The sequence below is a fragment of the Nanorana parkeri genome, unplaced genomic scaffold (genome assembly GCF_000935625.1).
Source record: "Nanorana parkeri isolate BGI_ZX_2015 unplaced genomic scaffold, ASM93562v1 scaffold224, whole genome shotgun sequence".
Lineage (NCBI taxonomy): Eukaryota > Metazoa > Chordata > Amphibia > Anura > Dicroglossidae > Nanorana > Nanorana parkeri.
In genome coordinates, this window is record NW_017306492.1 from 1,032,071 (window position 1) to 1,045,604 (window position 13,534).

At 40.2% G+C, this 13,534-nt stretch overlaps 1 protein-coding gene across 1 annotated transcript in view; it reads right to left on the bottom strand.

Annotated features, from left to right (window-relative positions):
* The window catches only part of HIBCH (3-hydroxyisobutyryl-CoA hydrolase), a 101,666-nt gene that overhangs the window by 47,493 nt on the left and 40,639 nt on the right, over positions 1–13,534 (bottom strand). Inside the window, exon 7 of the mRNA XM_018556075.1 lies at positions 3,051–3,129. Within this exon, the coding sequence (XP_018411577.1) occupies positions 3,051–3,129 (79 nt within the window). The remainder of the gene's footprint in view (positions 1–3,050; positions 3,130–13,534) is intronic.

Genomic DNA, 13,534 nt, shown 5'->3' on the forward strand with positions numbered 1-13,534 from the left:
TCTGTGGCGGGCTCTGCGGGGTCTATGGTGGGCTTAGCAGCCTGAGACCCCGCAGAGCCCACCAAAGATCCTGTAGAGACCACCACAGATCCTGTAGAGACCACCGCAGAGCCCACCTGAGACCACAGCCAGGTGGGGTAAATTTAGTGTATGGGGGGGCGCCCGAGTTTTGTCTTGCCTAGGGCAACCCCAAACCTAAATACACCACTGGGGGGAGCCACATGAGAGACACCTTGCACAAAAGTCTTAATCAAAGAGTATGAAGCTAGCGATCTCTGGAACAAGATCACAAGCGCCGAGATCTGCCCCTTGATGGTCCTCAGAGCCAGATGCAGATCCAGGTCTTATTTCAGGATTCCAGGATTCAACCCACAGAAAATGTTATAGGATGACATTTTTATTTCTTCACACTAAGCAAAGAATGCTTCCATGTGTGATGGCAGATATTGCTGGAAGTAGACTTTCTAGCTTTTAGCATCGTGGGATTTACTAATTCAGAGACTCCTATGCCCCTAAACACCTGGGCTTCAACAGCCATGCAATTCAAAACAAGCAACTATGAAACTAAAGGGAAAACTGGTCATTGGGACAGAAGAACCAGACACTTTGGAAGACTCCATGACACATTTGCCAGGAGTCTGATCAGGTAGGGGACCGCATTAATCTGCCTTCCATCTTGCTCCAGCGGAGCAGACGACGAACGAGTTTCAGGGGAGGAAATGCATAAATTAGCAGGTAACAATTCCACTGAGCCACCAGAGAATCAACTGCTTCTGCCAGAGGAACTCTGGACCTAGAGACAAGCCTGTCCAGTGTGTTGTTAAATCTGAAGGCCAGGAGGTTCACATCCAGTGCTCTCCACTTGTGACACAGGTCCTGGGACATCTTGGGGTGTAGGGACCATTCCTCTGGATGCAGGCACTGCTGACTGAGAAGGTCTGCCTGACAACTGTCCACACCTGGGATGTAAATGTTGGACAAGGCTGGAATGCGTCTTTCTGCCCAGGACAGAATCCCTTTTACCTCTTTAGGACTGTGGGGTCATTCAGGTGAGAAACCAAGATTATTTTGGGGGGAATCAAGAGTCGAGCGTCTAAGCAAAAAAGGCTGAGCAGTGAAGTAATCATTAACACAGCCAAGGTCTGGGCTTGTGGTGTTCTAGCAAGATTAGGTCAAGCAAGAGATCAGACCCAAGGAGTCCAAGAGGTCAGAGGTAGCAGCAGCATGATCAGGGATATCAGGCAAATAAAGGCAACAGGATCTAAAAAGATTGAGAACAGACAAGAACCACGAGCAAAACAAACTAGCAGGAAGAGTCAAAAGTACAGGAAAAAAGCAACACACAAATGAGCACCCTATCAACAGGAAAGTGAACTCTTTAATGTGACACTAGACTATGGATGCTAGTGTACTTTCAAAGGAGTATAGAGCAATCAGGAGATGTGCTCTTGTGCATAGTTAACCTGGTAGGACAAAGCGTCTATCGACTCTGTTAGCAGTTTAGTTCTAAAGAGCAAAGTACACAATACACAAAAAAATAAATATGCATAAACTGTGCAGGCACAGCAACAACAGGGCTACAGTGTGAAATATCTATTGTCTGCCACATACAATGCTGTTTTAACACCTCAGGGGCCGGATAATAACACCTCCTAGACCCCAATTATGCAAATGCATTCAACACCTGGTTGTGACTAACAGATTATGTGGATTATAGCGACATTCACCATATTTATTCCCAGATAATTTTTTATACAAGTCATTCTGAATTGAGAAAGCTGGTTGGATGACCAGTGAAACGTCTTTAAGAAAAATAGAGCAAGTCCAGTTGCCTTGACTTATTTTTTACAGATATAAATGTATAGGCTGAATCTGGAATATTTGCAAGGCTTAGATGTAATCAGGCACGTCTGGCCATTAGATTCTGATGCTCCAAATAGCATTCATGCATTGTACATTTGACTTGATGATTGTTACAAAATAAAAGCAAACACATACAGTATAAGCTGGAGATGTGCAAGGTACTGACATACAATGTATTGATCTGCACAATATGGTGCACAGCAAAGCAGACACAATCTCCTTGGTTTTTTTAGAAGGCTCAAAAGAAAAAAAAACAGCTTACCGAACTCACACACCTAATCCTGTGTCATCATCACCTAATGCACAGCCTGCAAATATCCTTAAATGTACAGTTCATTCAGGGATAAGGGAGACAGGTTTGCCAAATTAATAATCTGCAAAACTAAAAATTGTTTTTACGGGGGGGGGCAAATTTAGGGTAGACATTACAACATATCAATGGTATTTTCAAGCAGGTCCACAAGCCAAATTAGTTACATAAAAATATACTTTGCTATGATGCCTAGGGCCAGATATAACATTGCCATGCAACAACAGTATGTTCTCTTTCCAAAATGATGACCCATGATGTAAATCCCAGTGATTCTCAATTTGCTTTGTCAAGGAATTCCACTGAGGGTTAGCCAGGTGCTCAGGTACCCCACATATGCTAAGTCTATTGTGCCAGTGTAAATTTATTTTTGTATATGCAAAGCACATTTTAAAAATATGAAAGCTTTGTCAGATGCCGTTTTTAAAAACCTCTGCACATAAAAACTAAAAGAGGACCACAAATGATTTAATGAGTGATTCAGTGAAGAGTTAGAACATACTATATATACTGTCAGACATCCAAGACTAGGCCAAAAAAAACCCAAAACACTGCTGAGCAGATTATGGCAGCATAGCACCTATAACAGAAATACCCAGATTATTTAGGAGTGCTTCTCAAAAATAAAGTAGAAGAACCTTTTAAATCTTGAATGCATGACAAATCATACCGGTTATTTGTTTGCTTTTTCCTTTTAGTTTTCTGGCTTTTAGATAACAGAACCCATATCTTTAATTTCAAAACAAAATATTTAGATTTGTTTTTATCAACATTTTAATGACATCCGGAAAGCAAATCATTCTACTGAACCTAGGCAAGCTGCCAAACAGTTGACAATTTTTTTCCTGTCAAATGTTGTGAGAGTGTGTATTCCTACCTATTGCAGTTTCTGGCATGGCAAACAAAGTCTTTTCAGATGCCACTCTAAAATGTCCATGAACAGAAAGACCAACACCCTAAAAGAAGAAAAAAAAAAGCAGATTAATATGTCTCTATTGTAATATATACTATACCACTAAATACATGACTCAAAGTGATATTGGGTACCCTGCTCACAAGTGCTTATAGTCTAAATAGCACATTGCCTGAATTCCAAGTAGTTCAAGTATGTCCAATAATGTGCATTATTACTAAGTTAGGACTTCCAATTACAAGCGCAAAACCTTTCCTGTCCATGGATTTCGCATTTAAAGTGCAATGTCAAGCAACATGTAAATTGGTAAGTTCCTTAAAGGGTTCTAAACCCCCCGGTTTTTTTGCCTATATCTACTGCTATATCTACTGCTAGCGAGCAGTAGATACAGTATATGCAAAAAGTTTTTTTTTTTAAAAACCAGCTTTAACAGCGGTTTAAACTTACCCTGTTTTCGTCGTGCGTTCCCGCCCGAGAATCCTAAACTGCTCGGGTGGCCAAAAAGCATCTTGGGGTGGGCGCATGCGCAGTTGGATTTTCGGCCGGGAGACGAGCAGAGACGCAAGGTAAGTCTATGGACGTGTGCACCCACATGCAGACACCGCTGGATCGGAAAGTGTCTGCAATCAGAGAGGAGTCAGTGCTGGATCGTAGAGCCGCCGCACCGCTGAAGGGATAGATGAAAACATCAGGAAGGAAGAGGAAGATCGGATTAGGAAACCTAATTTAAGGTAAGTGCTAACATTGGGGGGAGGGTAAAAAATAGCAAACTATATCTGTGCTAAAATCTGAAGTTCCCCTCAATTTACCTTAATCTGTGCTCCATCTAATCCACTGCAGTCAGCATACACAGACCACCTTGCAGGGAACAGTATCACATCTCTTCTTTTAAAATCATCAATTCCACTCAAACTTCCAAGGCAGATTTGATTGGTGACAATAACCTCTTAGTACTGATTTATTTTAACACGATGCTGAATGTATGCAGGTGTTTTAAGATGTCTACATTACCAACAAAAGGGAATGAATAGAGTGAGCCGCACATATGTGCACTAAGTGCAGGAATTGGCTTGGTCTTTTTGAAGCAAAGGCCGTGCAGAGTCAGGCAGGGCCACACAGTGAAGATCCCCAAAGTGAGGCAGAAGGTAAGTATTTGGCTATGTGGCTCATATTTGAAGAGAGTGGGGAGAAGCTTAAAAGGACAACTTCACTAAAAGTATCACTTTCGAAAATAAATGATGGTTGCCCCGAAAAGAATAAACGTAATCATTAACAAAACTGTACCGTGTTTGAGTATCACTCAGCTGTAGATCCTTAAATCATCTCTGCATTTGTTCTGACCCTGTTCTTCCTTCTGTAGGGTGACTACATTTGTTCCCCATGGTCCCTGTGTGTGTTGTAAGTTAGCCGCTGCTCCAAGCTCGCTCCCATGATGGACTACAATCTCACTACATATTAGTAAACGAAATGTGAGATTGTAGTCCATCATGGGAGCGAGCTTGGAGCAGTGGATACTTTAAAACACAGGCAGGGACCATGGGAAGCAAAAGTGGTTACCCTACCTCAGAGTTCATTTGAGGATCTACAGCTGAGTGATACACAAACAAGGTAAAGCTTTGTTAATAGTTAATGTACTTGAATGCATTTTTAGGATTTCATTCCTGAGTTTAGTATCACTTTAAGTTTAGGACATATGAGACAACATTCCAAGAAGGACAGAAGTTGAAGATGCAGGGTGATTCAATTTACAAAATAGGATTCTAGGTCGAACCAAAATTGTAGATTATTTTACTTCCTGATATCAAACAAAGAAAAGTAACTTGATAAAAATTCTCAAAAAACAGTTGAAATTAGACAAAATGTTTAATAAATAAAAAAAAAATCTTCCACCAAAAACATAAAATCAATATCAATAATAAATGTATTAACTGTAGTAACTGTACAGAATCTCATCCATAGTCAATACTGCTGCTAAAACATAATGCTCTGTAATGTGAACTAAACCAAACAATGTTATATGCTCCCATGAGAAATATAAAGACACAGCAATAACTGCACTTAGTCTTCCTTCACATACTCTCAAATTCTTTAGGTGGGCATTGCACACACCAAGATATAATCCCAAGGTTTGGCAAGCAAACTTGAAAAAGCAGATGTATGACAATGGCTAATAAAAACATGAAATACTATCACCTTATATTTATTGTTTTACAAATAATGTGCATAATGTTATACTTCCTCATTATTTAATATTAGTTCATAATGACCAACATGGTACGCTCTAATCAATTGAGAGTTACAAAAATACCAGACGGCAAGCTCACTTCTAATAATTATGAAAGCATCAAGACTTTTAGTCCAAAAGTCAAGATCAAATATGTCCACAGCAGTGCCAATACTGCGATGATTGCCAATCTCACTGGCAATTTTGAGAATAATGAAGGATATAGTCAATATTATGGCATAAATGTGAATTGCAATCTGAGTCATTTTCCCTTTTTATTTGGCAGATTACACAAAATCATCACTTGACACTTCAGCTGTTACAAACAGAAAATAAGAATCATTCACTATACACTTATTTGCAATTTGTATTGTTTACATACAACTGAAATGAATAAAAAAAAATTAAAAATGTAATGATCGCTTTTTCCACCATGAAATGCAAAGCTTCTCTTGCAGTTAGTGGATTCAGGTGAAATGTCTGCTATTTTACTATTTAATCTATGCATTTTGTACTAAATCCTCAAAATTAATGGAGATATCTAATGCACTAATAAGATTTTGCATAATTTATGAGCAGATCCAGATCTCCTTCCAGGAACAAGGTTTACAAAATGTTTCCCATAAGCTCCCACAAAATGCCTTTGGTCAAACCACAGCCTCTCCTCGAAATAATTTATGGTATTTGACTGTCCACTCAGGTACACTAAAACAACCCTGGGAATAAAGCAGTCATAGAAGGGAAATAATAGACTGTTATTTTTATGTACTGTACATGTAAAAGGACTCATTTTAAGCATAACTTTACTCGTGTTATCATACAACTATTTGTCCAATTAAAGCTGAACTTTGGGGAAATGTCAAAACTATGTTTGCAGTGCGGCTACCCTCACACTGCAAGGATTAACAGGGTTATTCACAAAAGGGTGAAGAGTTTGGAGAAGGCAAGAGAAGTGGACAATCTAAGCCAAAATAGCTGATATGGAAAAGTTCTCCAAATCAGCTATTTTGTCTTAGATTTTTCACTTCTGCTGCCTTCTCCAAACTCTTCACCCTTTTGTGAATGACCCTCTAAATGTTCATTTTTGTCTAGGGGAAAATTAAAAAGCACTTTTACTTACCTTGTTTCTCTTCTCCCATTAAAAAGCATTTTTAATAACCTCATCCCTCACTCCCAGAAGCACTCTCCTCTTCCCCGTGCGCTCTGAGTTGAGGGCAGGCCCTCTGCGTCCTCACTTACAATACAGGACTGCTGGCCCTGCATTGTTTGCAATGATGTCAAAGTGCAACAGAGGGATGGAGTACTGAAGAGAAGTGGCTTCATGAGAATGGTCGCATGGAGAGAAGAAAGCCTCGAGGAGGGAGGGACGAGGTTATTAAAAATGCTTTTTAATGGTATCCTACACAAAACAATCATTTAACCCTTGCAGTGCAGAAAGAGCCCGCTGCAAGGGTTGTCTTGACTTTTCCCTTGAGTTCAGCTTTAAGCTACTCATGGATTGGGGTTCTTTTAAAAAATGTGCAGCAAGTACAAGGTAGTGCATAAGCCCCTGCATTTGATATTTTTGCCATTGCAATATGTCGCAATGAGTAGTTCTTGATACGCCAGAGTGATGTTGTTTGTCACTCCACTGACATTACAGGGTAGTCTCGCAAGAGCCCCACTCCGGACCACAACACATTTTTGTCACTTGGAATTCGACATCCAAGCACAGAGGAGGAATCTCTGGGTATGTTTAAATCCCAGTATATTGTCTTAAGGTCCCCACACACCTTGCGATAATCGTATGATAATCACGGGAAATCCCGCGATCGTACGATTATCGTGAGGTGTGTGGAAGCCGTGCGGCCTCTACTACTGTAAGGTCGCACGACTTTAAACTTCCGAACATGTTTGAAAACACGCTGAGCATCGTACGATGTTCGGCGGGTGTGTAGCATGTTTGTAAGATAAAAGCCGGACGGGCCGGTGTGCGCAAGCGCCCACTGCCCGTTCGGCATTGCGGTCATCGGAAGCCCGCCCCCAGGGGGCACGGCTTGCGATCATCGCAAGTACGATCTGTCTGTCCAAGATGGGCAGATCATACGTTTTTTTAAGTACCTTACAACCATCGCAAGACAAAAGTCTTGTGATGGTTGTAAGGTGTGTGCCCAACCTTATACTAGTTTTTTTTCTTCTATGCAATCTATAGACAAAACATGGTCTAAAAAACCTATCCAAAAATAAATAAATAAAAGGTTTGATTTTAGTTATAGGAATTGTATGGCAAGATGTTGTTCTCTCTGATGATTGAAGACTTATGCTTCAATTAGGAGAGAGAGAGAGGAAACTAAGGGATTGGGTAGTTGAAGTTTGGCTATGAAGCAGTATCGACAGACCATTCCAATATTCTGTACAAATGACTGCAAAAAAATTGGCATCTAATCACTGCTTGATATACCCTTTTGTGGTACCATTAACTGTGCTCCCCCAAGGGTTTCAAGTATCCTTTGCCATGAAGTTCTAAAGAGAAAAAAGTATCTCCAGTGCTGAGTGTGGAGTGTGAGGTCTAAGAGAAACTGCACCTGTTTATACTTTCACAAATCTAATCATGTGGACTTCTTTACTCCAGACTTTCCCACAGGTAATACAGAGACAGTCTGAAAAGGGGGGACAGAGGCCACTGACTGCACAGAGGTGTGAAAAAAAGAATTCTTAGGGTTTTTTTAATGAGTGACAAATGTCTCTCTCCCACATTTATTTGGGGTCCCCTATTCCCTCCTGTGTTTACATGTAAATTGAGGCAGCCATATTTGTATTAAAAAATAAAGGACTAACAATTTAAAATATGTGCTGAACATATTCTCTTTAATATTCTCTTTTTTGAGTTTAACAGTTAAAGGTATAAAAAAAAAAATGTAGACGGCAAGTGTATAGACGTTAGAACATCATTATATATTGGTTGAGAGGTGGTATCAAAGGATTCTACCCCATGTTTTTCCCTATGTTGCTCCTACAATGCCTCTAGCAAAATTGGTGCATTTTCTGTTTCTTGGGTTTGGGATTATCAATATTGTCAGTCCATGCTTTCTTTGAATAGTGTTGTTGTATATTCCAGAGTCCAGTACTGGTGCTTAATATACCTATAAGAATTCAATATCCAGTAATATTCTGTGCATTTAAGAATACATCCAGATTTTTATTTGTTTAAACAGTTAATTGAGCTAGCTAGAACTAGTGGTGAACCTATGATTTTTTTACATGTCAATCTCTCCACAATGTTGCACACTGACTGGTGATCATGCCATGTGTTGCACCAAGTTCTCTCTCAGAAAGCATTTAGAAGAATAGGCGTAAGAGCTCCTTTAGTCCATCCTAGGCCTATAGGTCTACCAGTCTAGTGAGCTGTCTCCTTTCATAGAACCCTCAGTTGAGTCCACTTGTCGGCCTCATGGATATGTCCAGATTTATCATCACCATCATTACCAGTCACAGTACATAGTTTTGATCTGGCACCTTAGGTTGTTGCCACAACTGTGAAAAATTAGTGATAATATCATTCAGGCTGTGGTGGTTGCTGCTGGCACCAGACATGGTGGAGCAACAATGCAGAAGGGGTGATCAGGGATCAATTCATCAGGAATTGCAGTAAGGGACCAGGTACACAGCAGAATGGCTCTGGAAGTTTCCCACACAGTGAGTTTTATAAAATGTGCGCATCCAACTAATGGGGGACAGATGCAGGTTAAATTACAGCACAGGTACTCATAAAATCAGATGCTACAGCGTTAGGTGGGCCAGGCAATAAAAACGGAGGTTTTATCTTAAACCTAAGGTCCAGCATTACATGAACATAGAGCTCTGAGTCGTAATCCAAGCAGCACGACGGGATTTTTTTATTTAGTCTACAAATTTAGTTTGCTCACTGCTGGAAAGTCTGCATGAAGAAAGTAATACATTGAAGACGGAGTTGATAATCAGCAGATATTTCCCATTTAAAGGCATTAATAAAGAGAAACACTGTTTAAACTCAGTACATTGTGACTTGCCAAAAACTACTGTTACAGCCATATCCATGCCTTAGTCATCATTTCTGTTTACAATTCCTGTTTACAGGAGAGTGTCCTTAGACCTAAACTCAGGCTATCGTCACTCCTGGAGAACTGATGGTTTTCTGTCCTGCTGCTGTTTTGAGGGAAATTTTAAAATAGCGTTGTCAAGATAGGGAGCAGTGGTGAGTGTGGACATTGGTTAAATGTGTACTGACCATCTTATAATGGGAAGACGATTATAGAGGATGAGTGGAATTTTTTGATTGGGTGAAGTACTTCCCTTTCGACTGTATGATGCATGTGGAATTGATTCTTTTAAAAACATACTTACCTGATAAAGCACTTACTGGACTTTGAGGAAGGAATTCAAAGTGCTGGATGTTTTGAAATTTATCAACTTCCAAAATTTCTTGAGACAATATTTGACATATATAGTATATTCCTTTACTTATTCTGTAGGTTTTTCAAATTTTTTTTTACATTCTATCTATTCTATTCAGATCATAGAATCACAATTCTATTCGGAGAGTGGTGGGAAATCCAAATTTTACAGTGATCCTTCGAGCAAGAGGTGAGGAGAAATCCTCCAAAGGGGACGTCTGTTCTAGAGACTGCTGTCTAAGAGGGGATTGTGTCTCTAGGGCAGTTGTGTCTCTAGGACAGGACGTAACAAAATAAAGGAACATTTCACCAACAGGATACAGACAGAAATTGATTCTGGCAGGGGTCCTACACTTCAAATAACAATAAACGTGGCTTCAGATATAAATTTGAAATATATTTGTAGTGTATTTTTCTCTGTTCTTCTTGTTTTCAAACTATTCATGTAGTCCTCTAGTTATGCTTTATTGAATCTAAATACAACCCGTTTTTATTAGACATAATAGGTCTAATAAGGTGTCAATGTCAATTTACTCTGAGGATATACAATGTTTGATTTTAAAAAACCTACAAGATTTCTATTAAAGTGTCTATTAAAAATGGCCCAAATACCAAAATGTAAATCTCTCTAGCAACACCCACTCTGATAGAAACACTTAATCTTAAGCTTTACAAAAAGCAAATTAAACAAGCTTAGTTGGAAACAGCTGGTACATATTGACAGAGGTGGGTCAATCACATTAGCCTTACACATCCAAAAGTATTTATTTGTCCTACAATCTGTTACACATATAATTTCTTTATTTTCACATAATAGTTGCCAAAGTTTGCATCCTTTAATCCCTAAAGTGTAACTATGGGAAGCATAACAAATAACATATATGATGCAGTCTGTCACTAGCACTGTCACAACAGTTTTTGTTTTAGTGTTCCTCCTCTAAGATTGTTTTATTACCTCCAACTCCAGCTAACAATTTTTAAGAAGTTATGGATTTTTAAAAAAAAATCTGACAGTTGTAAGCACCCTCTGCGGTGCTAAATACTTTCTACCAGCCCCGTAACTCCAGGATCAGTATTGCAAGCTTTGGTCCATTCTGGGGATACCGAGAAAATGCTCCTATTAACAATGAAGGAATACGAGCTGCAGCTGGACGGTCCTCAGTTATCTTTAAAAAGAAATGCTGCACTGCATAGTGGGGGAAAACGTAATTTTATGCTCTATTTATTCAACGAAACATAGTCACATTCAGGGGCGGACTGACCATACGGACCAGCAGGGGGCTCGTCAACGATCCCAAAGTGCCCTTTTCAGCCCACATGGAGGAGACGCGGCTGTGTTAATGCAGCAACGGCATTGCCGCTTTAACACAGCTGCATCTCCTAGTACAGTGATGTCAGCCTATGTGCCATTCCAGATCCTCACCTGTGGTGCTTTGTGTGGGCCTCCGGTGTCCCCCTGTCTCCATTTACCATTAACTTTTTAAAGATGGCTGCCGCAAGTTGCAGCGGCCATCTTTAAACCTGGCAAGGTCCCATTTAATATATTGCCGAACCGGCAATATATTTAATTAAAATCATGCCTTGGTGGTCCAGTGGAGAATCAGTATGATCTGCATCTCCTGCTAATGCAGACGCAGACCATTCTGATCGCTCCCTTGTGGTGCCACAGGCAGGAGCGATTAGTATGGTCTGCATCAGCCAGAGATGCAGATCACACTGATCCTCCAATGGACCACCAGGATAGTCCCCAAGTGCCCCACTGGAAGAAGAAGGGGACATTTTTTTATTAATTCTTTTTATTGTTAATAGTTGTGTGTGTGTTTTATTGTGTGTGTTTTTTAATGAGTGTGTGTGATTTTTTTTTTCATTACGTGTGTGTTATGTGTGTGTTTTAATGAGTGTATAAATGTTTGAATATGTGCTTTTCCCCTATTCTGCCTAAGAAGTGATGCTGAACATTTTTTAAACCCGAGCGGCCAAACTGCAATGCAATACTAAAGTTATTTTCAGTGTTGGCACTTTTAGATAAATTGATTTTGCGTCAGTTTGGGCACTCAGGTTCAAAAACGTTCGCCATCACTATCCTAGTCTGACAGCGGCGCAGACGAGTGCCCAGAGGTATCGGGGAGGGGCTGTAGATACAGGTGGGACGGACCTACCGCCCCTGTGGCTGCACGAGGGCTCGAGGCTGGAGGCACCCACTGAGATCCGGTCCTGGGCCCCCCACTGGAAGAATGGTGCCCGCATCTGCCCCTGGTGAGTAATCTTTGGTTTTTAAAGTTTATTGGCACTGGTAAGAAAATGTATCATGTATAGTGGCAGATTGGGTTCATGTAAATATCTTATTGGTTGATGGGGCTACTGTTTACTTTTCTTATATTTTTTTTAGATTTTACAACCTGTTTAATTTTATGTTGTGTTATATTTTATGCGTATCTGCTGTATACGGGTCAGATTTTATCGTTTGGAGTGGTTTGTAATAGACACATGCAGGGCAAAAGAATTTGGTTCAGACAAAACAAATGAAAAACATTTTAATTTGTTTCGTCAAAAGAAACAAATTTTAATGCTGTTTTGGATTATGAAGCAATGAGCCCCCGAATCCGCAACTGCAAACAGAAACTGCAGAGCGAGCGGCGGCCGTACCGCCATTTGGAGTATATCTTGGTATACACCTAGATGGCGGAACCTGAACATGTGAGCGCTGCCATCTTGGCGGACGATATGACCACTGCTTGTTTATGCAGGCGGGGCTTGGGGTGGGGCTTGTATATGGGCAGGGCACAAGGGGGCCCCATAATTTTGTATTGCCCAAGGGCCCCCCATAATTTTGTATTGCCCAAGGGCCCCATGTGTTGTCAGTCCGCCCCTGGTCACATTCATTGACCAATAGTTGCCGAAGTGTAGCATATTTATAGCATAAAAAGGTAAAATGATGTAGGCACATAAATTGTTAATATAATAGTGTTTGTTACAAGTGAATTACATTTTTTTGCAAGTAAACCATTTTGTCAGTTTAATTTTATTGCTTAGTATGCTTGATTTATTTAATAATATAAAAACACGGTTATTTACGTTATTTAACCATTGCCATATGGGACTATTGGCATTACATTCTCGTAATGTGCACCAAGGCTCCAGTGCACATTAAGAGAAGCAGATGGAAATCCCTCCCTGTGCTTTCCTCAGAGCAGCTCATTGTCATTAATTTTTGATCCTGAACTAATGCCCTGCACATTGCAATACATCTGGTTATGTAATACAGCAGCAGACTTTTTGCCTAAAAGGATAGCTTTTAGATTCTGAATGGATAAAACATAGGGGCATGTTTATAAAGTACTGGTGAATCTTTCAGTGCAGTTATAAAGCACATTAGCTGTCCAAATATACCCGCACATTCACCAGCTTGAGCAATACATGCTGACATTTGTATTTGGATAACACCGGTAGTCAATCACATTTGTAAACACGAAAAACATTGCTTTGTAAACAAAGGGCATGTTAACCCCTTAATAGAAATCTCTGGGGTCTAAACAGATCCATGACATTTCCCTTTTGAAATAGAAAAAGAAATTGAGGACACCAAATCCTCAATTTATTTTTTTGCAGCCTCAGCACTCAATGAATGGGAAGAACTCCATAGGGAGTGCTACTCCCCATTCAGAAATTCATGAATGAACAGTATTTGATGTAAATCACAGCCTGTTTATTCATAAATGGGGACACATAGTACTATGGGGGTTATTCACAAAGCTGCCGAAGGATCTAGCCATAGCTTCGGCTGATCCTTCGGCTAGCTTCGGCCCCAGGAC